This window comes from Syzygium oleosum, unplaced genomic scaffold (assembly GCF_021117445.2).
Source record: "Syzygium oleosum isolate NSW1041296 unplaced genomic scaffold, Sole_v2.1 Sole_v2.44, whole genome shotgun sequence".
Taxonomy (NCBI): domain Eukaryota; kingdom Viridiplantae; phylum Streptophyta; class Magnoliopsida; order Myrtales; family Myrtaceae; genus Syzygium; species Syzygium oleosum.
Genome location: NW_026607528.1, coordinates 925,963 through 948,254, shown reverse-complemented (window position 1 = coordinate 948,254; position 22,292 = coordinate 925,963). Strand labels below are relative to the sequence as shown.

Here is a 22,292-nt window from a genome sequence, read left to right as displayed (position 1 = left end):
TCATGAAAAACTCTAAATTAGTACATCTGTGATAAATTTACCCCAAATTAATTTTTTGACCACCAAAAATCCAAAACTGGTACACTTGTGATAAATTTACACTTCATTAGTTTCCGTTAAATTTTACCGTCAAATTGCTGAGTTAAATGACACATGACAGATGATGACAAATTTACCATCCGTTAGTTTGGGGTTTTACCTTCAATTTATCACAGATGTACCAGTTTGTGATTTTTTGTCGTATTAAACCATTTTAACGGAAACTAACTGATGGTAAACTTATCGCAAATGTACCAGTTTGGATTTTTTGGTAGTCAAAAAATTAGTTTAGGATAAATTTGTCACATATGTACCATTTGGGATTTTTGGTGGTCAAAAAATTAATTTGTGATAAATTTGTCATAAGTGTATCAGTTTGGGGTTTTTCATGATATTAATCCCCCCAAAAAAAGAGAGCCTTTAGAACGGGCCACGAAGGACCCAAGCCAAACATCTATGAACCCGGACACGGGCACTTGGGATCTGGAGACTGGCCTCAACAGACCTAGGACCACATGGGCACGGAGTCTCGAGTGGCCTCGAGGGACTTAGCCCTAACCTTTATGAACCCTGGCCAAAACAACGAGGAACTGGGCCTGACCTAAGTAAGGCACTAGTGACTTGGGCGAGGAGGCCGTGTATCGGGCATGGGCACCGAGCACTCGAGCCAAGCCTCGAGGGACCCAAACACGGGCACCAAGGTCCCGGGCCTAGCCTTGAGGGACTCAAGCCCGACCTCCATGGACTCAAGCATGAGCACTGGGGTCTCGGGTCAAGCCTCAAAGGACCTAGGCCATGCCTCTATGGACTTGGGCCCAACCAACGACGAACTAGGCTCGACCACAAAAGACTCAGGCTAGGCTAGTGACTTTGGCTCGGAGCCAGGTACCTGGGCATGGCCATTGAGGACCTAGACACGAGCATCGAAGTCCGTGGCCTAGCCTCGAAGGACTTGGGCCCAACCTTCGTGGACCCGGGTTTCGAGGAACCAGGCCTAGATTTGATGCATGTAGGCCTGCCTTGATGGACCCAAGGGGGGCGCTAGTTGGGGCAAGGAGCCTGGTACACAAGCATGGCCATTAGAGATCCAAGCCCAGCCTTCATGGACTTGGGCAGGGTGTCACAACCATCTTGAAGGGGAAACGGGAAGCTAGTTTAGAGGTCATGTCCAGTTGGGGACCAATGGTCCTCAACATGTGCAGATTTTCGCAAACCTTTACCTCATGCAACGTTGAGATTTTTTTTTTTTTTAGTTTGATTAATTCTATGATCATTCTATGTGAAGGAGCCACGACCCTATTGGGGTCGTCTAGAACCTAAATGAGGTATGGAAGAATACCTAACTTCCATGTGTGAGGTTGAGTGAGGTTGTGAGGTTTCATCATCACAATTGTAGCAAAATCAACGTAGGAACACACACGAAGAGTCTGGGCCAGCAAGCATTCATCGAGCCTAGGTGTTCTAAACATGATTTATCAAGTGATTTCTCATCCTAAGTTTCATTCAAGAGGAAATTCATCATCAATTAATGCATTGCTTCATAAATCTCATCACATCCTATCCTTAACATTAATCATAAATAGAAGATTACTCTTTAATTTTGCACGACGATTAGAAGAGGAATCCTCGAATAATCCTAGGAGTAACATCAATAATCAAGCAGACCTATCTTGAAATCGAAGGAAAATTGAAAACCGACGAAATAGAGGACTCTTTGACAGTCGTAAAAGGAGTTCCAGCAACCCTCGCTAGCCACAGTGAAAAAGAAAAGAAGGAAAAGAGAAAGAAAAAAAGAAAAAAAAATTAATAAAGATGCGAAGTTTCCGGGTGTGATGTATAGCCAAAATTGGTGGGATTGACTACATTGACAAATTGTTGAAAGGTTTAGGACTAAATAGGCCAAATTAAATGGTTTATGACTGAATTGATACAAATACAATGCGTTTATGACTTTTTTGGTAGTTATCCCGCAATATTTGCATCCAAAGCCAGAAAAAGGAATCCGAGAATATCTTTTTTCGGTGAAGTTGGTCTGCATTATCCAGAGTTTGAATTTTCGAACTTTCTAGCACGGCGAACTTTTGCCATACATTAAAAACCTTACGTTGAAATTGTTACTTCAATCATAAGTTCATGAGGCACTTAATGAATTAATTGCCAGTCTTATCTACCTTTGAAGCAAAACCCCCTTTTCATGATCTTGTAAGTCAAAACTTTTGGTTTTGTATCTATCCACAACATACTACTCGGGACTAAATCGCGAATGACGCTTAAGAGTACTAGAAGTCTTGAAATTAGAAAAGTAACAACAAACTGAAATAAACGAGCATATGCACAATCGCCACGTGTCGCGCTATAATACTAATCATGTCAACGGGACCTATCTATTGAATCAAATATTTGTCCAAAATATGCAAATTCGTATTCTCCAATGAAATTGATCGTGCGACTCTTTTCACTTACGTGCACAATTCGGGTTCATTTTCGAGATTGAGTTAGATGAATTCTACTAAGATATGTCAGTTTCTTGCACTTGAAACCTAAGCTTCTAAGCTAGTTCGATCGATTCTCAGTTCCACAAGAAGTGCTAAGGTTCTTTTTATGTCTTGTTGAGAGAGAGAGAGAGAGTGCGCGCGTGCACGCCAATGACTTGAGATCAACCCACATAGTCTTCGGGTACGGCAGCCTTAGACTTGCTGAGACACATCGTCCTTACTTATGCCGGTTGTGACAAGTGAACCCTTCACGCAACATCGGGAGGACTCCCAGCTCCGATATCGGGAGGATTCGAACTCGACACGCTAGTATGAGATCAAAGCAACACCTCCCAATACGCCGCAATCCATGGGATGTACCGAGGAGGTGAGGAGGGACCTCCCGGATCTTACTCCTCGTTGAGGCTAAGCCTAAGCCTAATCTGGCTATGTCGACGGGGCTTTTGTTATTTCTTCTTAATGCGTAGTATGACAACTCTTATAAATCAAACTCTCTTGTATAACTTGAATCTCTTTGATATTGGATAATATGTTTTTAGCATACATATAGAAATATGCCGTGATAAGAATCTAATTAGATGAACATTTATAGACTACAAATTCAATGAGTATTTCGATACTAAGCTTGAACCTGAAAGTTTCATATGATGTCGATGTCTTTATTTATGATGTATGATAACAATTTTATATAGCCAAAGTGCTCAAATCATATCAATTAAACTTAATTTATCAGTTAAAGTGATTAAACTTAAACTTAACTCTTCCTCAACTAATTCAAGAATTGTATTTGCTTTACCAAATAAACATAAATTTTCTTCATATTACAATCATTCTGCTTCTTTTCTAAAATTATTTGCATCTCTAAACATGTTTTTTTTTTGTTGTTGTTATAAGTGCATCTCCAAACATCTCCTCTAGACACTACCAAAACCTTTTCTTTCCCTTCTTTTATCACGTGCATACAATATACATAAATTAATCGCTCGGCTTTTGAATTTCTATTTCGTTAAAAAAAAAACACAGTCTTATAGATCTCATGTTAGAAATAACACTGAAGATTGTATTTTTCTTTTCATAGGATCGCTAAAATTTTGATCGATCGAAATTTCTTGGCTTAGAAATCAAGCTCCTCGCATTTATATTTATTTAATAAATTTTTTTTTTCTGTTGATGGCTAAATATAAATGACAGAAAAAAGAATTTAAGTAGACGACAATTTCTTTTTTTTTTTTTTTGTTTTTTCGAAGTAGACGACAATTGGAACACTCAACTTCGTCGTCCTCTTCTGCAGTCTCTCTCGATCGATCGATCGATCGATCGAGTTTCTGCTGCTGCTGCTTCTTCACACGGCCGATGGCATCGATCGGACTCTAAAAGCTGCTCCAGGCCGGCACCAAAATCGTCGCCGTCGGCCGCAACTACACCGCCCACGCCAAGGAACTCGGCAACGCCGTTCCCAAGGTACCCGTACACACACTCTCCCTCTCTCTCTCTCTCTCCGCCTTCCGTCGTCTTCTTGAATCGGTTCCTTTGTTTGAGCCGATCGTTTGACGCCGACGATTCGTGTGCGCGTTGTTCCGGCGACTAGGAGCCGGTGCTGTTCCTGAAGCCGACGTCGTCGTACTTGGAAAACGGAGGGACGATCGAGGTGCCGCCCCCCCCTGCTTTCGCTCCACCACGAGGTGGAGCTCGCGGTCGTGATCGGGCGGAAAGCTCGGGACGTTCCCGAGTCGGCCGCCATGGACTATGTCGGAGGTAACTTCGAATCTGGTGATCGCTTCGTGCGCTTGATGGATTTTGCTGCCGTCGTTTTAGTGTCCGGACTTCATGGCGTCGTGATTCGCGGTGTCATTCACATTATGATTCGGGAAGCCTTCAAACTATGTGGATCTTTTGGGTGGAGTGAGTTTCATTTGGTATTGGACTCGAACTAGTAATGATATGATACTTTATGTCTGGCTCTTGATACAACTTCATTGGAGATGGGGGGTGAGTATGAAGCTGAACAGGACAATCGGCGGCTTGTTCCAGAGGATGATTCTGAACAGTGCAATATCTTGGTCATCATGGACATGATTATGCACCTTTTTTATTTTCTGTTTAAACCGGTGGCTAGCTTGTTATCGTTGTTGAATTGATAATCCTGATCAAGAGAAAGTTATGCAATGTCATCTTGTCGACTAGCTGGAACTATATGGTATGTCTCGTCTCTAATTTCAATCAATGCTTTTCCCATTGTTGTTGGTGCTCGTAAAAGCATCCATTCTAGCGCAAATTTTTGACTTGCTTACGGAGCTAGTCTACGCTTTGCTTTTTACCTCCTCAAGTTTTTGTGGTTTGGATTGTGTTTTGGGCAAGCAACACAAACTTTTTCATGTTTATACAAAGCTTAAATGCACATTATGATCCTGGGATGGTGCATGAAATACATTACGTCGTGGCTGATTGCCTGATTGTGTGATTTGTAATGGAGCTAGTTATCTCCTAACTTCTATAAATTGTGGAGGTTTGGGATATTGAATGTGGATGACTTTGGATATTATGATGCTAAGTGAAGGGATCACTGAGTAACGAGCAGGTTCAACTAATCAGTCGTTGACTTTCTATTCCGTCTTTCTCCTGATTTTGTTTCTCTGATCTGTGCTTTTCGTACGATTGAAGATTTTTCAATCTTTGAGGTAGTGAAGCTGGTATGCTCATGAATTGTAGGATATGCTCTTGGACTGGATATGACTGCTAGGGAGATCCAATCTTCTGCGAAGGTGTATTTCCTATTTCTTTAAATCTTTTACGGATAGAACTGGTGGCCCTCCCTTTCGAATCCGCAAAAGCTTTGGACGAGGAGACCTTTGTTGACCATTCCACAAAAACAATCAAATGGGGGAAAAGCCCGACCTTAACTGGAGCAGGTCTTTTCTGGGGTAGCTGTACACCTTCTTCTTCTTTGAAGTCCCAAGAAAAGTGGAATCTTTTTACTAACTTATTTTAATGGATCTTAATAAAGGAAAAAAGTGGGGGTTTGTATCAGATCTAATTCTAAGTTCTAAGTTCTAAGTTCTAAGTTCTAAGTTCCTTCTCTAGCCCTCCACCCCTGGCGAATGGAATACCTAGTAGACCTTGTGGCATATGCAGCATCGATTCTTCATCTTCTTCTTCTTCTCATTTTCTAGAATGACACTTCTTACGCGGTGGCCCCGATTCCATCAATCCAAGCAAACACCATCTAGACTCGTGCTGCGGTATCAAAACAAGTTTGCACTTTTTGAAAGTTTTAGGACTTATTTGCACTTTTTGAAAGTTTTAGGACTGAAGTGCACTTTCGTGATAAGTTTTAGGACTCAATTGCACTTTTGTGACAAGTTTTAGGACTTCTAGTGCACATATCCCTATCTTTTATGGATGGAACTGGTGGCCCTCCCTTTGTCTTTGTTCCTGAAATTTACTATTTGTTCGGTTGTCTACTAGCTGTATCTTTTGGTTCAGAAAAAGTTGCTATCAAGGATGAGATGGCTGGTAGTTTTCAGTAGAAACTTTAATATTTGCCAAATCGTAATGGTTATAATTTGAGTGAGACCTTTCCTATGGTGACATGTCCTCGCAATAAACCCTGGGAAATTCTTTATAAGCTGATTAACTTGTTCAGCACATCAAACGTGATTATTGCTTGGAACTTATTGGGCCTATGATTCTGTGGACATCAACTGAGACCAACCTGCTTTCGTTATTTTTTCAGCTCCTACATGTATATTATTTTCCTCATTCTTCTGTGGATCGAAAAATTTTCTTCTTGAGGATCCGTTTAACTCTAAATGAAACTGATTTCATCTCTTCCATACTGTTCTTGTTGTTAGTCCGCAGGTCTTCCATTGACAGTAGCAAAAGGGCAAGATACTTTCACACCAATTAGCTCTGTGGTAAGTGAAAATGCTATTGCTTAATTTTCTTTTTATCAGATTCAACATTGAGGTCATGCAGAAGGATAAATTCTGGATGATGGGTTGCTGGCGGTGTCCTTCTCATATCTCGTCGTGATCCTAAGGACAAAACCGCCACTTCACCACTGAAATTAACGGTTAAGATTCCAAAAATAAATCTGTGACCGACATTGCCGCAGAAGCTAACGTCTCAGTCGCCGTCGACAACGATGGCAACGTCGCCGCCGACGCCGCCGACGCCGCCGAATCCGCCGACGCGGCCGACTCCGCCGACGCGGCCGACGCCGCCGACTCCGCCGACTCCACCGACGCCGCCGACTCCACCGACGCCGCTGCCGTGCTTGTGGATAGAGCCACAACCGCCATGCTCGTGGTCGCAACTGCCACCACCGTGCTCGTGGTTGCAGACGCCGCCACCGCTGCCATGTTGTCCGGGTCATCCATGTTGTCATCAGATGATATAATTACCGTGGTTGGTATAGCTAAAGGGATTTTGAGGACTGAAACTTGTATGATGCACGATGACATATCGTCTATTCTACTGTATAACATTGGATATTCAATGAATAAATAATTTTTTTAATGGAGGAAACAATTTTTGAGTTGGACATTTTATTGATTGTGGCAGTTTCATGGTCGATTAAAAAACGAATCCTCATTTCATAACAAATTATCCCTCTTTGCATTTTTTTTCTTAACTCCTATTCAAAATGTTGTAATGCACAAAATCTTGGAAGCTTTCCAACTAATAGACGAGATTTAATTTTTTTTCTTTCAACGGTCATCAAGGATTCTGGCTCAATTCTCAAGGACCATTACAAACACCCCGTTATGACATATGCAAAAAATACAATGAAGTTAAAACTGAGAATAATAAAAGAACATGCAGATTTACATTTACGTGGAAATCCCCTGCGGAAAAAACCACGGGGGAGAGGAAAAACAAAATTCACTATAGAAATTCAACAATTACAAAATGTGGCTAAAAAATGAAGGACTGGGATGAATGATAGGTTTTGCCAGACGATGTCAATTTGGATTGTCTGGCAAATTCAACGTAGATGGACTCTGACTTGAGATTAGCCAGCCAGTGGGCTTGGAAGAAGATTACCTTAAGAACCAAGTTCCATAGATTGCTTATAATAGATTTTCAAGTATCTGACTTTAGTTTGAGTGTTTTCTCTTTTGGCTGTTTTCTGATTTTGCCTATTGTTTTGATTCCAAAACCCTTCTCAGCTGGACAAATCTTTGGTACCAGACCCTGGCAACTTGGAATTGTGGCTCAAGGTGTCAAATTCTCAGTCTTACATTCACATAACAATGAGTGCTTGATTCTCATTTATGTAGACTGATCTTAGTCTAGTTGTTTGCTCTAACTGCAGGTAGATGATGAAATAAGGCAGAAGGGTTCAACCAAGGACATGATTTTTAAGCTTCCTTTTCTTATTAGCCACATAAGCTCTATTATGACCCTTCTTGAGGGAGATGTCATACTGACAGGTAATTGCTTCAATCTCTTGTGTCACTTTTTGGTGTCAGATGTCTTCTTGCTATGAAGTTATTTTGCAGTATCTAGAATTCTTGGTTTGTACAGTACGTTATCAGTAGTATGACCTGAAAAACCAAGTCTTTATTGTTTCTCAACTCCCTTTCCTTAGACTTCCCTTAGATTCAGAAGTGGCTTTCTCTGTGTCTAATAATGTTTTGTTTTTTACCGGGCATATGATCTCTTGCAACCGATTGTGCAGGCACTCCCCAAGGTGTTGGCCCTGTTAAAGTAGGTCAAAAGATCACTGCTGGCATGACAGGTGTAATCGACATTCACTTCAATGCTGAGCAACGTCGAAGACCAGGAAGTTCTTGAACTAAGCATTTCAAATGACTGCAAAATCTTGCATGCTCTAGTGTGGTTCTGTTCTGGCAGAAAATTCATTAGGACATTCAACTGAACTGTCCAAGTGAGAACTTTGGCTGCACCAATTAGAGATAAGAGAGCTGTAATACTACCGTGCAAGTTCAGTTGGAGTTGGTGTTGGAAAGATAGACTGTTGTATTCTTTTTCACATCCACATGCAAAGCAATGGACTGGCTCGAAGCTGCTCGATCTTGGCCTATCATATCTGTCTGTTCTTTTGGATCAAGAAGCGACTCAAAGCTTTTCATAAGTCACTTGGTTTTTTTTTTTGCTATTGGGAGTCCATTAAACTTTTTGAGGCATGGGTTCCACCTTTGAAAACATAATTCGAGGATCGTTATTTGCAATTCGAGCATGAAATTTCTTTTAAGGGCGTAGAGCTCAGTACAATCAATATCCGGAGAAAAAGGAAATCCTAACTTGGTCGAGATAATAATATTTACGAATATCGAATGTCATAAGCAGCGATCACAGACAATGCATTAACTACGTAAGCATTACATCCCAAAGATGAGAAATCCATCTTTTCGAGTGCTGTACCCACCGCTCGCTCTTTAATTCAACTCGGGCCACGTCGTGATCAGCCATTGATCCTTTTATGCATCGTACATCACCAAATGCCAGAAGAAACTGTAAAGCAGTTTTAACTTTTAAGTCATGTACTTTTTGGTTGCTTTTGATGTTCCAATAACACTTGGACCGTTGACATTGGATGAACGATGGATGACTATATACTTCACTCACTAAGTTCAGATAGTGCAAACTTATATTTGCGTCACTTTCTTCAGCATTACAAGAAAGAAACTTCCCCAGGAACCCCACCGCCAATCCCTCATCAGAAGTCATCTTTCTTGTGCTGCTTCGCTTTGATCTTTTTGGACATTGCTTATGGCTTCTTTATGTCAATTGTATGATTGATAAACAATTGATTGAGTGAACGCCACAGCTTGAAGCACGGTCGATGGCAAAACTTTGATTAGCAGAGTGCCGGATCTGAACCTAAATAGATTTCATCACTTCTTCTCTTGATCGTCAGATCGAGTTTCTCGTTTGGTTTAGTCATATGCGATGGAGCTTGTGGAGGGTCCTCTCTCAACTTACAAGACATGTCTTAGCGTTATATACATTAGTGCACGCACTACGCCTTTGCAAGCTAGGTGGTTAAGGAAGTGAATTGGAGAAGGCGGATTGTTTTAAGATATGTTTGTTTATATTTATCACCTAATTTTTTGACTTTCCTATCGTATAATGCAGGGGTAATTAGGAAGGGACCGGATGAATGACTCAAATTTCACTTTTCTCTAAAGATATGGTGTTCACTTCACCGCTCATAGTTCAGGTTTGTGGATTCCATTGATCGAAATCAACAAGTAGAAATCAACAAACAGCGGCAATCTAACTCACATGAATTGACTCTCTTTTCTTATAGGCCAAGAAAGAGACAATTGACCTTATTTTCCTTACATTATAGAGGCGACACCAACGCGTTTATCCAATATAATGTACGACATTCAATTCACTGGCGAGTATAATGACACAGTAAGCGATGGTGATACATGCAGAGACCAAGACACTGGAGTCGAGAGGCGTCGACGGAGCGGAATTGCTCGGTGAGGCCGGAGCGGCTGCGGACGATCCGACGGTGATGGACAGCTTTTGACCAAGCTCGCAATGTGAATCGACGGTGCAGATGTAATGGTAAGACCCGCCCTTCAAGAGCTTGATGTTCACCGGACTGCCCATAACAGATACGACCTGGGTGCAGTTGTCGTACTCGGCCTTTGATACTTCGGCCACATTATGCGTCCCGGTCCAATTGAAAGCTGAAACAAAGTATGCTCATTTCATGAATGATATGACGTGCAAAATCGATTACACTGTAGAAATCACACAAGAAGTCATGACTCTGTTTTGATCTAGAGAGAGATCAATGACATCGATCAAGTCATATCCATAAATCTGGATCTCTACTTGATTGCGTAAAACTGAATCCTCCAAAGGTCAGATTTTGCTAGACAATATGAGTCGTTGGAAATCGATTCATTCTCACATGTACATGCAAATCGCTCCGTTCTTGAATAGCTCACTTAAATAATTGCCCGACAAATTAATGGTGAAAGAGAAAACCTTGCGCATGTACGAGGAATAGGAAACAAACGAAAGAATAAGAACAAGGTAAAAGGAGGGGCTTATACATAGCTGGTCGCCGACCATGAAAGTCTTGGAGGCAGCCCAAGACTGGTAATAGGATATGTTGGAGGGGACAGTCCACCCCAATTCATCTCCGACCGTGTACGTCGTCGCCGCCGCCGCCGCATGTATGAAGCCGGCCGAAATCACCATAATCAACCATGCCGTTAAATTCACGCGAGTAGCCATTTCCATGTGCTCCTTCAGGTCTCCCCTCTGTTATTCAGCTCTCCTTCAGTCGAATCTGTGTTCTGCTTCCGAGTGTAATGCGTGCGGTTCCTTGTAGAGCTGAGTTTTTACAGGAGAGAGAGAGAGAGACAGAGACAGAGATATTATTGTTTAGAGAGAGAGAGAGAGAGAGAGAGAGAGACAGAGATATTATTGTTTAGACAGAGAGAGAGAGACAGACAGACAAACCGCCACTTCACTGAAATTAACGGTTAAGATTCCAAAAATCAATCTGTGACCGACATTGCCGCAGAAGCTAACGTCTCAGTCGCCGTCGACAACGATGGCAACGTTGCTGCTGATGCCGCTGATGCCGCCGACGCTGCCGATGCCGCCGACTCCGCCGACGCCGCCGACGCCGACGACTCCGCCGACTCCGCCGACGCCGCCGACTCCGCCGACTCCGCCGACGCCTCTGTTGCTGCTGCCGTGCTTGTGGATAGAGCCACAACCGCCATGCTCGTGGTTGCAACTGCCACCACCGTGCTCGTGGTTGCAGCCGCCGCCACCGCTGCCATGTTGTCCGGGTCATCCATGTTGTCATCAGATGATATAATTACTGTGGCTGGTATAGCTAAAGGGATTTTGAGGACTGAAACTTGTATGATGCACGATGACATATCGTCTATTCTACTGTATAACATTGGAGATTCAATGAATAAATAATTTTTTTAATGGAGGAAATAATTTTTGAGTTGGACATTTTATTGATTGTGGCAGTTTCATGGTCGATTAAAAAACGAATCCTCATATCATAACAAATTATCCCTCTTTGCATTTTTTTTCTTGACTCCTATTCAAAATGTTGTAATACACAAAATCTTGGAAGCTTTCCAACTAATAGACTGGCTCAATTCTCAAGGACCATTACAAACACCCCGTTATGACATATGCAAAAAATACAATGAAGTTAAAACTGAGAATAATAAAAGAACATGCAGATTTACGTGGAAATCCCCTGCGGGAAAAACCACAGAGGAGAGGAAAAACAAAATTCACTATAGAAATTCAACAATTACAAAATGTGGCTAAAAAATAAAGGACTGGGATGAATGATAGGTTTTGCCAGACGATGTCAATTTGGATTGTCTGGCAAATTCAACGTAGATGGACTCTGACCTGATTAGCCAGCCAGTGGGCTTGGAAGAAGATTACCTTAAGAACCAAGTTCCATAGATTGCTTATAATAGATTTTCAAGTATCTGACTTTAGTTTGAGTGTTTTCTCTTTTGGCAGTTTTCTGATTTTGCCTATTGTTTTGATTCCAAAACCCTTCTCAGCTGGACAAATATTTGGTACCAGACCATGACAACTTGGAATTGTGGCTCAAGGTGTCAAATTCTCAGTCTTACATTCACATAACAATGAGTGCTTGATTCTCATTTATGTAGACTGATCTTAGTCTAGTTGTTTGCTCTGACTGCAGGTAGATGATGAAATAAGGCAGAAGGGTTCAACCAAGGACATGATTTTTAAGCTTCCTTATCTTATTAGCCACATAAGCTCCATTATGATCCTTTTTGAGGGAGATGTCATACTGACAGGTACTTGCTTCAATCTTTTGTGTCACTTTTTGGTGTCAGATGTCTTCTTGCTATGAAGTTCTTTTGCAGTATCTAGAATTCTTGGTTTGTACAGCATGTTGTCAATAGGACGACCTGAAAAACCAAGTCTTTAATGTTTCTCAACTCCCTTTCCCAAGGCTTAGATTCAGAAGTTGCTTTCTTTGTGTCTAATAATGTTTTTTTTTTTCGGTGTTTGATTGTGCAGGCACTCCCCAAGGTGTTGGCCCTGTTAAAGTAGGTCAAAAGATCACTGCTGGCATAACAGGTCTAATCGACATTCACTTCAATGTTTAGCAACGTCGAAGACCAGGAAGTTCTTGAACTAAGCATTTCAAATGATTGCAAAATCTTGCATGCTCTAGTGTGGTTCTGTTCTGGCAGAAAATTCATTAGGACATTCAACTGAACTCTCCAAGTGAGAACTTTCGCTGCACCAATTAGAGATAAGAGAGCTGTAATGCTATCGTGCAAGTTCAATTGGAGTTGGTGTTGGAAAGATAGACTGTTGTATTCTTTTTCACATCCACATGCAAAGCAATAGACTGGCTCGAAGCTGCTCGATCTTGGCCTACCATATCTGTCTGTTCTTTTGGATCAAGAAGCGACTCAAAGCTTTTCATAGTTCACTTGGTTTTCTTTTTATACTACCGGGAGTCATTAAACTTTTTGAGGCATGGGTTCCACCTTTGAAAACATAATTCGAGGATCGTTATTTGCAATTTGGGTGCGAAATTTCTTTTTAAGGGCGTAGAGCTCAGCACAATCAATATTTGCAGAAAAAGGAAATCCTAACTTGGTCGTGCTAATAATTTTCACGTGTATCGAATATCATAAACAGTGATCGCAGACGATGCATTAACTACGTAAGCGTTACGTCCCAAAGTGAGAAATCCACCTTTCCGAGTGCTGTACCAACCGCTCGCTCTTTAATTCAACTCGGGCCACGTCGTGATCAGCCATGGATCTCTTTTAAAGCATCGCACATCACCTAATGCCAGAAGAAACTGTAGGGCAGTTTCAAGTCATGTACTTTTTGGTTGCTTTTGATGCTCCAATAACACTTGGACCCATGACATTGGATGAACGATAGATGAGTATATACTTTACTAAGTTTAGATGGTACATTTTTAATATTCGATGTAGACCCTGAATTTATAATTTATTTAATTTGGTTTATGGACTTAGATACATGTTCAATAAAATCTCTAAACTATATGAAAATATTCAATAATATCCTTTCATTAATTCAAGTTTATGGACTATATCGAACATTTTCATATAATTCATGGATTAAATTGAACACGTACTACAAGTTCAGGGACGATATTGAATAAATTAAAGGTTTAGAGATCACATTACATATTAAGCCAAGGTTTAGAGACTGTTTGTGTCATTTTCCCGATTAAAAATGCTGAGGTATAGAAAGATCAATCGGGACTATTTGTGCAAAGACCATAATGACCTCCTCATCGATCGGGACTATATTTGCAAATTGTATTGCGGTAAGCAGATGGAGGACTTGGCTTCCGGTCGAAGATAAATTTTGTTAGTCTCCCTTTCGAAGATCGGGAGATGCGATAGTCAATGGTCAAACCTGGATTTCTATATTCCCTTTGGCATTCGTCTTTCGACCATGATGGAAAACTGTGATTCACCTTCCCCGGCAAAGCGGCCAGTCTCATGAAAAAATCGTATTTGTTCCATTCTTTTGGTATCGAATGGAGATATTTGTTTATTTCAATTTATATAATCGGAACGGGCCGGAGAAATTATTGGAAGCATGAGGCTCGTTTGAATCCAATGAATCTTATAATTTTTTTTTTCCAGGAAAAAGGAAAGTTGTCCATGATTTCATGTTTCAAAAATGCACTGTGGAAAATTGAAAATTCAGGGAGCAAAGTAGCACGAACACGTCTAGTTTAGGATGCGAAAAGTGTTATTCCCTCCCCTACAAGTGCGTGCATCCTACCTAATATTGCTTGGACGAACGTAGGTCTAGTATTGGATTTTCCTCAAATTTTTATTCACCAACATCTGTTGCACGATGTAGCGGTACAGGTACGTCGATCAAATTAAGGTTGACATTCCGAATGAAAGTTAGTAACTTAACACATTGATAATCCACCAAGATAAATGTCGTTGACAATTCAAGAAATGTATCTACTTTACAAATTAAACGATAAAATATTTGTCATCTTACGACTCTACTTATTTTCTAAACTAATTTGAGTCTCCAGGCGTTTTTTTTTCGTTTTTTGATAAGTGCATCTCTAAACATTTATCTTCAATACACACACGGTTACGACCTTATTTTTCGTTTTTGCTATCACAGGCATGCGCATTTCTTCTTTCGCCGATGTTATCTATGTATGCACAAACACATTAATTAATCGCCTGGCTTCTGAATTTCTATATCACAGAAAGTACAATCTCATGGATCTCATGTTAGAAATATAACACCGAAGATTCTTATTTTTCCTTTTAACAGGATCACTAGATTTTGATCGATCGAAATTTCTTGACTTTACTACTACTAATCACGCTCCGCACATTTATATTTATTTTTAACATTTTCCTTATTGTTGATGGCTAAATAAATGAGAGAGAAAAAAAACAAAGAATATTAAAGTGGACGGCAATTGGAACACTCAACTTCGTCGTCCTCTTCTGCGGTCTCTCTCTCGATCGATCGATCGATCGACCGACTTTCTGCTGCTGCTGCTGCTTCTTCGCACGGCCGATGGCATCGATCGGGCTCCAGAAGCTGCTCCAGGCCGGCACCAAAATCGTCGCCGTCGGCCGCAACTACACCGCCCACGCCAAGGAGCTCGGCAACGCCGTTCCCAAGGTACCCGTACACTCTCCCTCCCTCTCTCTCTCTCTCTGCCTTCCGTCGTCTTCTTGAATCGGTTCCTTTGTTCGCGTCGATCGTTTGACGCCGACGATTCGCGTGCGCGATGTTTCCGGTGACTAGGAGCCGGTGCTGTTCCTGAAGCCGACGTCGTCGTACTTGGAAAACGGGGGGACGATCGAGGTGCCGCCCCCGCTGCTGTCGCTCCACCACGAGGTGGAGCTCGCGGTCGTGATCGGGCGTAAAGCCCGGGACGTTCCCGAGTCGGCCGCCATGGACTATGTCGGAGGTAACTTCGAATCTGTTGATCGCTTCGTGCGCTTTGATGAATTTGCTGCCGTCGTTTTAGTGTCCGGGCTTCATGGCGTCGTGATTCGCGGTGTCGTTCACATATTGATTGGGGATGCCTTCAGACTATGTGGATCTTTTGGGTGGAGTGAGTTTCATTTGGTATTGGACTCGAACTAGTAATGATATGGTACTTTATGTCTTGCTCTTGATACAACTTCATTGGAGATGGGGGTTGATTATGAAGCTGGATAGGAGAATCAGCTAATTTTTCCGGGGGGATGATCCCGAACCGTACAATATCTTGGTCATCATGGACATGAATATCTATCTACCTTTGTAGTTTCTGTTTAACCGGCGACTAGATTGTTATGCTTGTTGAATTGACCCTGATCAAGAGAAGGTACTGCGATGTCATTTTGAAAACTACTAATTGAAGCTATATGCTTTTCTCGTCTATAATTCCCATTAATGCTCTTCACCATTGTTGTTGGCGCTTGCAAAATGCGTCCTAGCATAAATCGTCAACTTCCTGACGGAGCTGGTCTATGCTTTGCTTTTCCTTCCTCAAGTTTCAGTCAATTAGATTGTGTTTTGGGGCAAGCAGCACAAACCTTTTCACGGTTATACAAGCTTAAATGCACATTACGATCCTGGGATGGTGCATGAAATACATTACATTGTGGTTGAGTGTGTGATCTGTAATTGGAGCTGTTTTTCACCTAACTTCTATATATTGTGGAGGTTTGGGATACTGAATGTGGATGGCTTTGGATATTATGATGCTAAGTGAAGGGATCACTGAGTAACTAGAAGGTTCAACTAATCAGTCGTTGACTCTCTATTCCGTCTTTTTCGTGATTTTGTTTCTCTGATCTGTGCTTTTCGTTCGATAGAAGATTTTTCAATCTTTGAGGTAGTGAAGCTGGTATGCTCATGAATTGTAGGGTATGCTCTTGGACTGGATATGACTGCTAGGGAGATCCAATCTTCTGCGAAGGTGTATTTCCTGTTTCTTTAAATCTTTTACGGATAGAATTGGTGGCCTCCCTTTCTCTTTGTTCCTGAAATGTACTAAATGTTCGATTATCTACCAGCTGTATCTTTTGTTTCAGAAAAAAGTTGCTATCAAAGATGAGGTGGCTGGTAGTTTTCAGAAGAAACTTTAGCATTTGTCAAATCGTAATGTTATCATTTGAGTGAGACCTTCCCTTTGGTGACATGTCCTCGCAATAAACACTGGGAAAGTCTTTTTAAGCTGATTAACTAGCTCAGCACATTAGACATGATTATTCCCTGGAACTTAATGGGCCTATGATTTTGTGGACATCAACTAAGACCAACCTACTTTTGTTATTTTTTCAGCTCCTACATGTATAATATTTTCCTCATTTTTCTGTGGATCCAAAAATTTTTCTTCTTGAGGATCCGTTCAACTCTAAATGAAATTGATTTCATCTGTTCCCTGTTGTTCTTGTTGGTAGTCCGCAGGTCTTCCATGGACAGTAGCAAAAGGGCAAGATACTTTCACACCAATTAGCTCTGTGGTAAGTGAAAATGCTATTGCTTAATTTTCCTTTTATCAAATTCAATATTGAGGTCATGCAGAAGGATAAATTCTGGATGATGGGTTGCTGGGATGAATGATAGGTTTTGCCTGACGATGTCAGTTTGGATTGTCTGGCGAATTCAACATAGATGAACTCTGACTTGAGATTAGCCAGCCAGTGGGCTTGGAAGAAACTTACCTTAAGAACTGAGTTCCATAGATTGCTTATAATAGATTTTCAAGTATCTGACTTTAGTTTGAGTGTTTTCTCTTTTGGCAGTTTTCTGATTTTGTCTATTGTTTTGATTCCAAAACCTTTCTCAGCTGGACAAATCTTTGGTGCCAGACCCTGACAACTTGGAATTGTGGCTCAAGGTGTCAAATTCTCAGTCTTACATTCACAGAACAATGAGTGCTTGATTCTCATTTATGTAAACTGATCTTAGTCTAGTTGTTTGCTCTAACTGCAGGTAGATGATGAAATAAGGCAGAAGGGTTCAACCAAGGACATGATTTTTAAGCTTCCTTTTCTTATTAGCCACATAAGCTCTATTATGACCCTTCTTGAGGGAGATGTCATACTGACAGGTAATTGCTTTAATCTTTTGTGTCACTTTTTGGTGTCAGATGTCTTCTTGCTATTAAGTTATTTTGCAGTATCTAGAATTCTTGGTTTGTACAGTATGTTATCAGTAGTATGACCTGAAAAACCAAGTCTTTAATGTTTCTCGACTCCCTTTCCTTAGACTTCCCTTAGATTCAGAAGTGGCTTTCTCTGTGTCTAATAATGTTTTGTTTTTTACCGGGCATATGATCTCTTACACCCGATTGTGCAGGCACTCCCCAAGGTGTTGGCCCTGTTAAAGTAGGTCAAAAGATCACTGCTGGCATAACAGGTCTAATCGACATTCACTTCAATGTTGAGCAACGTCGAAGACCAGGAAGTTCTTGAACTAAGCATTTCAAATGATTGCAAAATCTTGCACGCTTTAGTGTTGTTCTGGCAGAAATTCATAAGGACATTCAACTGAACTGTCCAAGTGAGAACTTTGGCTGCACCAATTAGAGATAAGAGAGCTGTAATGCTATCGTGCAAGTTCAATTGGAGTTGGTGTTGGAAAGATAGACTGTTGTATTCTTTTTCACATCCACATGCAAAGCAATGGACTGGCTCGAAGCTTCTCGATCTTGGTCTATCATATCTGTCTGTTTTTTTGGATCAAGAAGCGACTCAAAGCTTTTCATAAGTCACTTGGTTTTTTTTTTTAGCTTTTGGGAGTCCATTGAACTTTTTGAGGCATAGGTTCCACCTTTGAAAACGTAATTCGAGGATGAAATTTCTTTTAAGGACGTAGAGCTCAGAACAATCAATATCCGGAGAAAAAGGAAATCCTAACTTGGTCGAGCTAATAATATTTACGAATATCGAATATCATAAGCAGCGATATAGACGATGCATTAACTACGTAAGCATTACATCCCAAAGATGAGAAATCCATCTTTTCGAGTGCTGTACCCACCGCTCGCTCTTTAATTCAACTCGGGCCACGTCGTGATCAGCCATCGATCCTTTTATGCATCGTACATCACCTAATGCCAGAAGAAACTGAAAAGCAGTTTCAAGTCATGTACTTTTTGGTTGCTTTTTATGCTCCAATAACACTTGGACCGATGACATTGGATGAACGATAGATGACTATATACTTCACTAAGTTCAGATGGTGCAAACTTATCTTTGCGTCACTTTCTTCAGCATTACAAGAATTAAACTTCCCCAGGAACCCCACCGCCAATCCCTCATCAAAAGTCCTCTTTCTTGTGCTGCTCTGCTTTGATCTTTTTGGACATTGCTTATGGCTTCTTTATGTCAATTGTATGATTGATAAACAATTGATTGAGTGAATGCCACGGCTTGAAGCACGGTTGATGGCAAAACTTTGATTAGCAGAGTGCCGGATCTGAACCTAAATAGGTTTCATCACTTCTTCTCTTGATCGTCAGATCGAGTTTCTCGTTTGGTTTAGTCATATGCGATGGAACTTGTGGAGGTCCTCTCTCAACTTACAAGACATGTCTTAGCGTTATATACATTAGTGCGCGCACTACGCCTTTGCAAGCCAGGTGGTTAAGGACGTGAATTGGAGAAGGCGGATTGTTTTAAGATATGTTTGTTTATATTTATCACCTAATTTTTTGACTTTCCTATTGTATAATGCAGGGGTAATTAGGAAGGGCCCGGATGAATGACTCAAATTTCACTTTTCTCTAAAGATATGGTGTTCACTTCACCGCTCATAGTTCAGGTTTGTGGATTCCATTGATCGAAATCAACAAGTAGAAATCAACAAACAGCAGCAATCTAACTCACATGAATTAACTCTCTTTTCTTATAGGCCAAGAAAGATACAATTGACCTTATTTTCCTTACATTATAGAGGCGACACCAACACGTTTATCCAATATAACGTACGACATTCAATTCACTGGCAAGTATAATGACACAGTAAACGATGGTGATATATGCTGAGACCAAGACACTGGAGTCGAGAGGCATCGACGGAGCGGAATTGCTTGGTGAGGCCGGAGCGGCTGCGGCCGATCCGACGGTGATGGACAGCTTCTGGCCAAGCTTGCAATGTGAATCGACGGTGCAGATGTAATGGTAAGACCCGCCCTCCAAGAGCTTGATGTCCCCCGGACTGCCCAGAAAAGGTACGACCTGGGTGCAATTGTCGTACTCGGCCTTTGATACTTCGGCCACATTATGCGTCCCGGTCCAATTGAAAGCTGAAACAAAGCATACTCATTTCATGAATGATATGACGCGCAAATCGATTACACTGTAGAAATTACACGAGAAGCCATGACTCTGTTTTGATCTAGAGAGAGATCAATGACATCGATCAAGTCATATCCATAAATCTGGACCTCTACATGATTGCGAAAACTAAATCCTCCAAAGGTCAGATTTTGCTAGACAATATGAGTTGTTGGAAATCGATTCATTCTCATATATACATGCAAATCGCTCCGTTCTTGAATAGCTCACTTGGCTAATTGCCCGAAAAATTAATGGCGAAAGAGAAAACCTTGCGCATGTACGAGGAATAGGAAACAAACGAAAGAATAAGAACAAGGTAAAAGGAGGGGCTTATACATAGCTTGTCGCCGACCATGAAAGTCTTGGAGGCAGCCCAAGACTGGTAATAGGATATGTTGGAGGGGACAGTCCACCCCAATTCATCTCCGACCGTGTACGTCGCCGCCGCCCTGTGGACCTTTATGAAGCCGGCCACAATCATCATAATCAACCATGCCGTTAAATTCACGCGAGTAGCCATTTCCATGTGCTCCTTCAGGTCTCCCCTCTGTTATTCAGCTCTCCTTCAGTCGAATCTGTGTTCTGCTTCCGAGTGTAATGCGTGCGGTTCCTTGTAGTGCTGAGTTTTTATAGGAGAGAGAGAGAGAGAGAGAGAGAGAGAGAGAGAGAGAGAGAGATAGAGAGAGATTATTGTTTAATATCCTTTGGCTGAACCAAATCAACAATGTAATATAAAAACACTCAGATCTATTGTGTTCGGAGCTGAGTTCAATTCATAATCTGTATAATCTCGATTAATTTTCAGTCACTTTTGTTGATTTCTTGTTGGAATAGGTCATATCAATCATGCGTACTCTACAATGCACCATTGAAACATTAGCCTAAGATGCGATAGTTTATGTTCTTTTTGAATTACTGGTACAATGAACATCTTCATAATCTTTTACTATGTTTGAGAGCTGTCTACAACTCGACTCCCTATGTAGTGAGTCACTTTAGTTGAGGTCGTGTCTCATCTCCGATCTTGATTCACGGAAATTTCCTCAAATTTGAATTATCATTTGTGTAAATCAGTAACGAGTATCACCATATTGATCAATAGCACGTGATATTCTAAACAGTCCATTTAACACAAAAAAGCACAGCCCCTCCAATCTCTTCCGCCCATAGTGTAGAGGTAGACGCGCCTCCGATGATGGTGATGGTCAGATGAGTGGACGGCGAGCGCAACAGAGTGACGGTGGCGGTAGGTGAAGAAAGGGGTGTAGACCCATTAGTTCATGTAACTTCATTCATAAAATCATTTCCAAAGTCCTAGTTAATAGGCTCAAACATTTTCTTCCTCAATTCATAACTCCTGAAGTCCTATCCAGAATCCGTTCCTAGAAGGTAGACTCGTACAAGATATGACCATTGTGGCCCATGAAGCTTTCTATCATATGAAGTTGAGGAAAGATGGGATTGATGGATAGGGTGCTATAAAACTTGATATGAGCAAAGCAAGTGATCGTGCGGGACGGAGTTTCCTAAAATGTGTAATGCTTAAAATGGTTTATGAGGAAACATTGGTGGTTGGGTTATGACTTGTGAAAGATCTGTGGGCTATGAGCTATTGCTAGATGGCGAAAGATCCTATAAAAATTTGTCCTTTCAAAGGAATTCGTCAAGGAGGCCCTTTATCTCCCTATTTGTTCTTATTTGTAGCCGGTGTCTTGTTCAATTTGTTAGTCCATACTGTGCAGGAAGGTCAGATCCAAGGCCTTAAACCGAAGAAGCAATTCCTTGTTGTCCCATCTACTTTTTGTGGATGGTTCACTATTTTTCCTACAGGTTGATGAGGATAACTGAAGAAGTTTTAAAGGGATTCTTGACCGTTACTGTCGAGCTTCAGGGCAGAAAGTCAATGTGCAGAAATCCAGCTTCTTCTTCAATTCAAATGTGGGAAATGAATTCAAAAGCTGCAGTGAGTGATGCTCTGGTTTCCCCATTTTGGGGTGAAGATATTAGGCACTGGGTTTTGCGAAAGAAAGGGTGTTGAAAGCTTCCAGGCTGGAAATCTCTCTTAGTATCTCAAGCTGGGAGAGAAATGCTCATAAAAACAGTGGCATATGCAGTCCCCACTAGCTCAATGTCTCGCTTTGAGTTTCTTAAGAAGTGGAGTGAGCAAGTGGATGCTGCTGGGTCTAAATTTTGGTGGGGGCAACAGAAAAGTGAGGGGACAGCGCAGTGGAGAAGTTGGGGAAGCTCAACTGAAGCTAAATTGGAAGGGGGTCTGGGTTTCAGAAGTCTTTCTCAGTTCAACCTAGCTCTCCTTGCCGATCTTGCCTGGAGGATTCAAACTAATTTTTTCAGAATTCTGAGTAGGGAGGCTTAAGGGATTTTACTTTCCTAATTGCAGCTTCATGGAGACGAGAAA

General features: G+C 41.3%; 3 protein-coding genes, 1 long non-coding RNA gene and 1 pseudogene across 4 annotated transcripts; 3 read left to right on the top strand and 2 right to left on the bottom strand.

The window, feature by feature from the left end:
- The first annotated feature begins 3,887 nt into the window (after nt 1–3,887).
- Nucleotides 3,888–8,634, top strand: LOC130136268 (probable acylpyruvase FAHD1, mitochondrial; annotated as a pseudogene).
- Nucleotides 8,635–9,219: 585 nt separating this feature from the next.
- Nucleotides 9,220–10,076, top strand: LOC130136270 (uncharacterized). Its single transcript, XR_008815245.1, has 3 exons — nt 9,220–9,541; nt 9,639–9,723; nt 9,947–10,076. It is a non-coding gene; the product is annotated as an uncharacterized LOC130136270 (long non-coding RNA).
- On the bottom strand, nt 9,785–10,877 carry LOC130136269 (umecyanin-like). The gene is made up of 2 exons (XM_056306528.1): nt 10,580–10,877; nt 9,785–10,207 (listed from the first exon to the last, which is right to left on the bottom strand). Exons 1-2 carry the CDS (start codon nt 10,767–10,769, stop codon nt 9,873–9,875), a joined length of 525 nt encoding a protein of 174 aa, XP_056162503.1. The 5' UTR covers nt 10,770–10,877; the 3' UTR covers nt 9,785–9,872.
- A 4,122-nt stretch (nt 10,878–14,999) lies between these two features.
- Nucleotides 15,000–18,232, top strand: LOC130136267 (probable acylpyruvase FAHD1, mitochondrial). The gene is made up of 7 exons (XM_056306527.1): nt 15,000–15,215; nt 15,342–15,507; nt 16,454–16,506; nt 16,991–17,053; nt 17,380–17,430; nt 17,526–17,643; nt 17,892–18,232. The coding sequence occupies exons 1-7, from the start codon at nt 15,108–15,110 to the stop codon at nt 18,005–18,007; spliced, it is 675 nt and encodes a 224-aa protein (XP_056162502.1). The 5' UTR covers nt 15,000–15,107; the 3' UTR covers nt 18,008–18,232.
- Nucleotides 18,233–19,411: 1,179 nt separating this feature from the next.
- LOC130136248 (umecyanin-like) lies at nt 19,412–20,512 on the bottom strand. Its single transcript, XM_056306448.1, has 2 exons — nt 20,213–20,512; nt 19,412–19,842 (listed from the first exon to the last, which is right to left on the bottom strand). The coding sequence occupies exons 1-2, from the start codon at nt 20,400–20,402 to the stop codon at nt 19,508–19,510; spliced, it is 525 nt and encodes a 174-aa protein (XP_056162423.1). The 5' UTR covers nt 20,403–20,512; the 3' UTR covers nt 19,412–19,507.
- Between the last annotated feature and the right edge of the window lie 1,780 nt (nt 20,513–22,292).

Bases quoted from the DNA above. Each gene is read 5' to 3' on its own strand.
- LOC130136248 (XM_056306448.1), bottom strand. From the start codon at position 20,402: ATGGAAATGGCTACTCGCGTGAATTTAACGGCATGGTTGATTATGATG. The intron at 19,843-20,212 runs GTATAAGCCCCT...GCTTTGTTTCAG, and splicing joins CATGGTCGGCGACAAGCTAT to CTTTCAATTGGACCGGGACG.
- LOC130136267 (XM_056306527.1), top strand. From the start codon at position 15,108: ATGGCATCGATCGGGCTCCAGAAGCTGCTCCAGGCCGGCACCAAAATC. The intron at 16,507-16,990 runs GTGTATTTCCTG...TCTTGTTGGTAG, and splicing joins AGATCCAATCTTCTGCGAAG to TCCGCAGGTCTTCCATGGAC. The intron at 17,644-17,891 runs GTAATTGCTTTA...CCGATTGTGCAG, and splicing joins GGGAGATGTCATACTGACAG to GCACTCCCCAAGGTGTTGGC.
- LOC130136269 (XM_056306528.1), bottom strand. From the start codon at position 10,769: ATGGAAATGGCTACTCGCGTGAATTTAACGGCATGGTTGATTATGGTG. The intron at 10,208-10,579 runs GTATAAGCCCCT...ACTTTGTTTCAG, and splicing joins CATGGTCGGCGACCAGCTAT to CTTTCAATTGGACCGGGACG.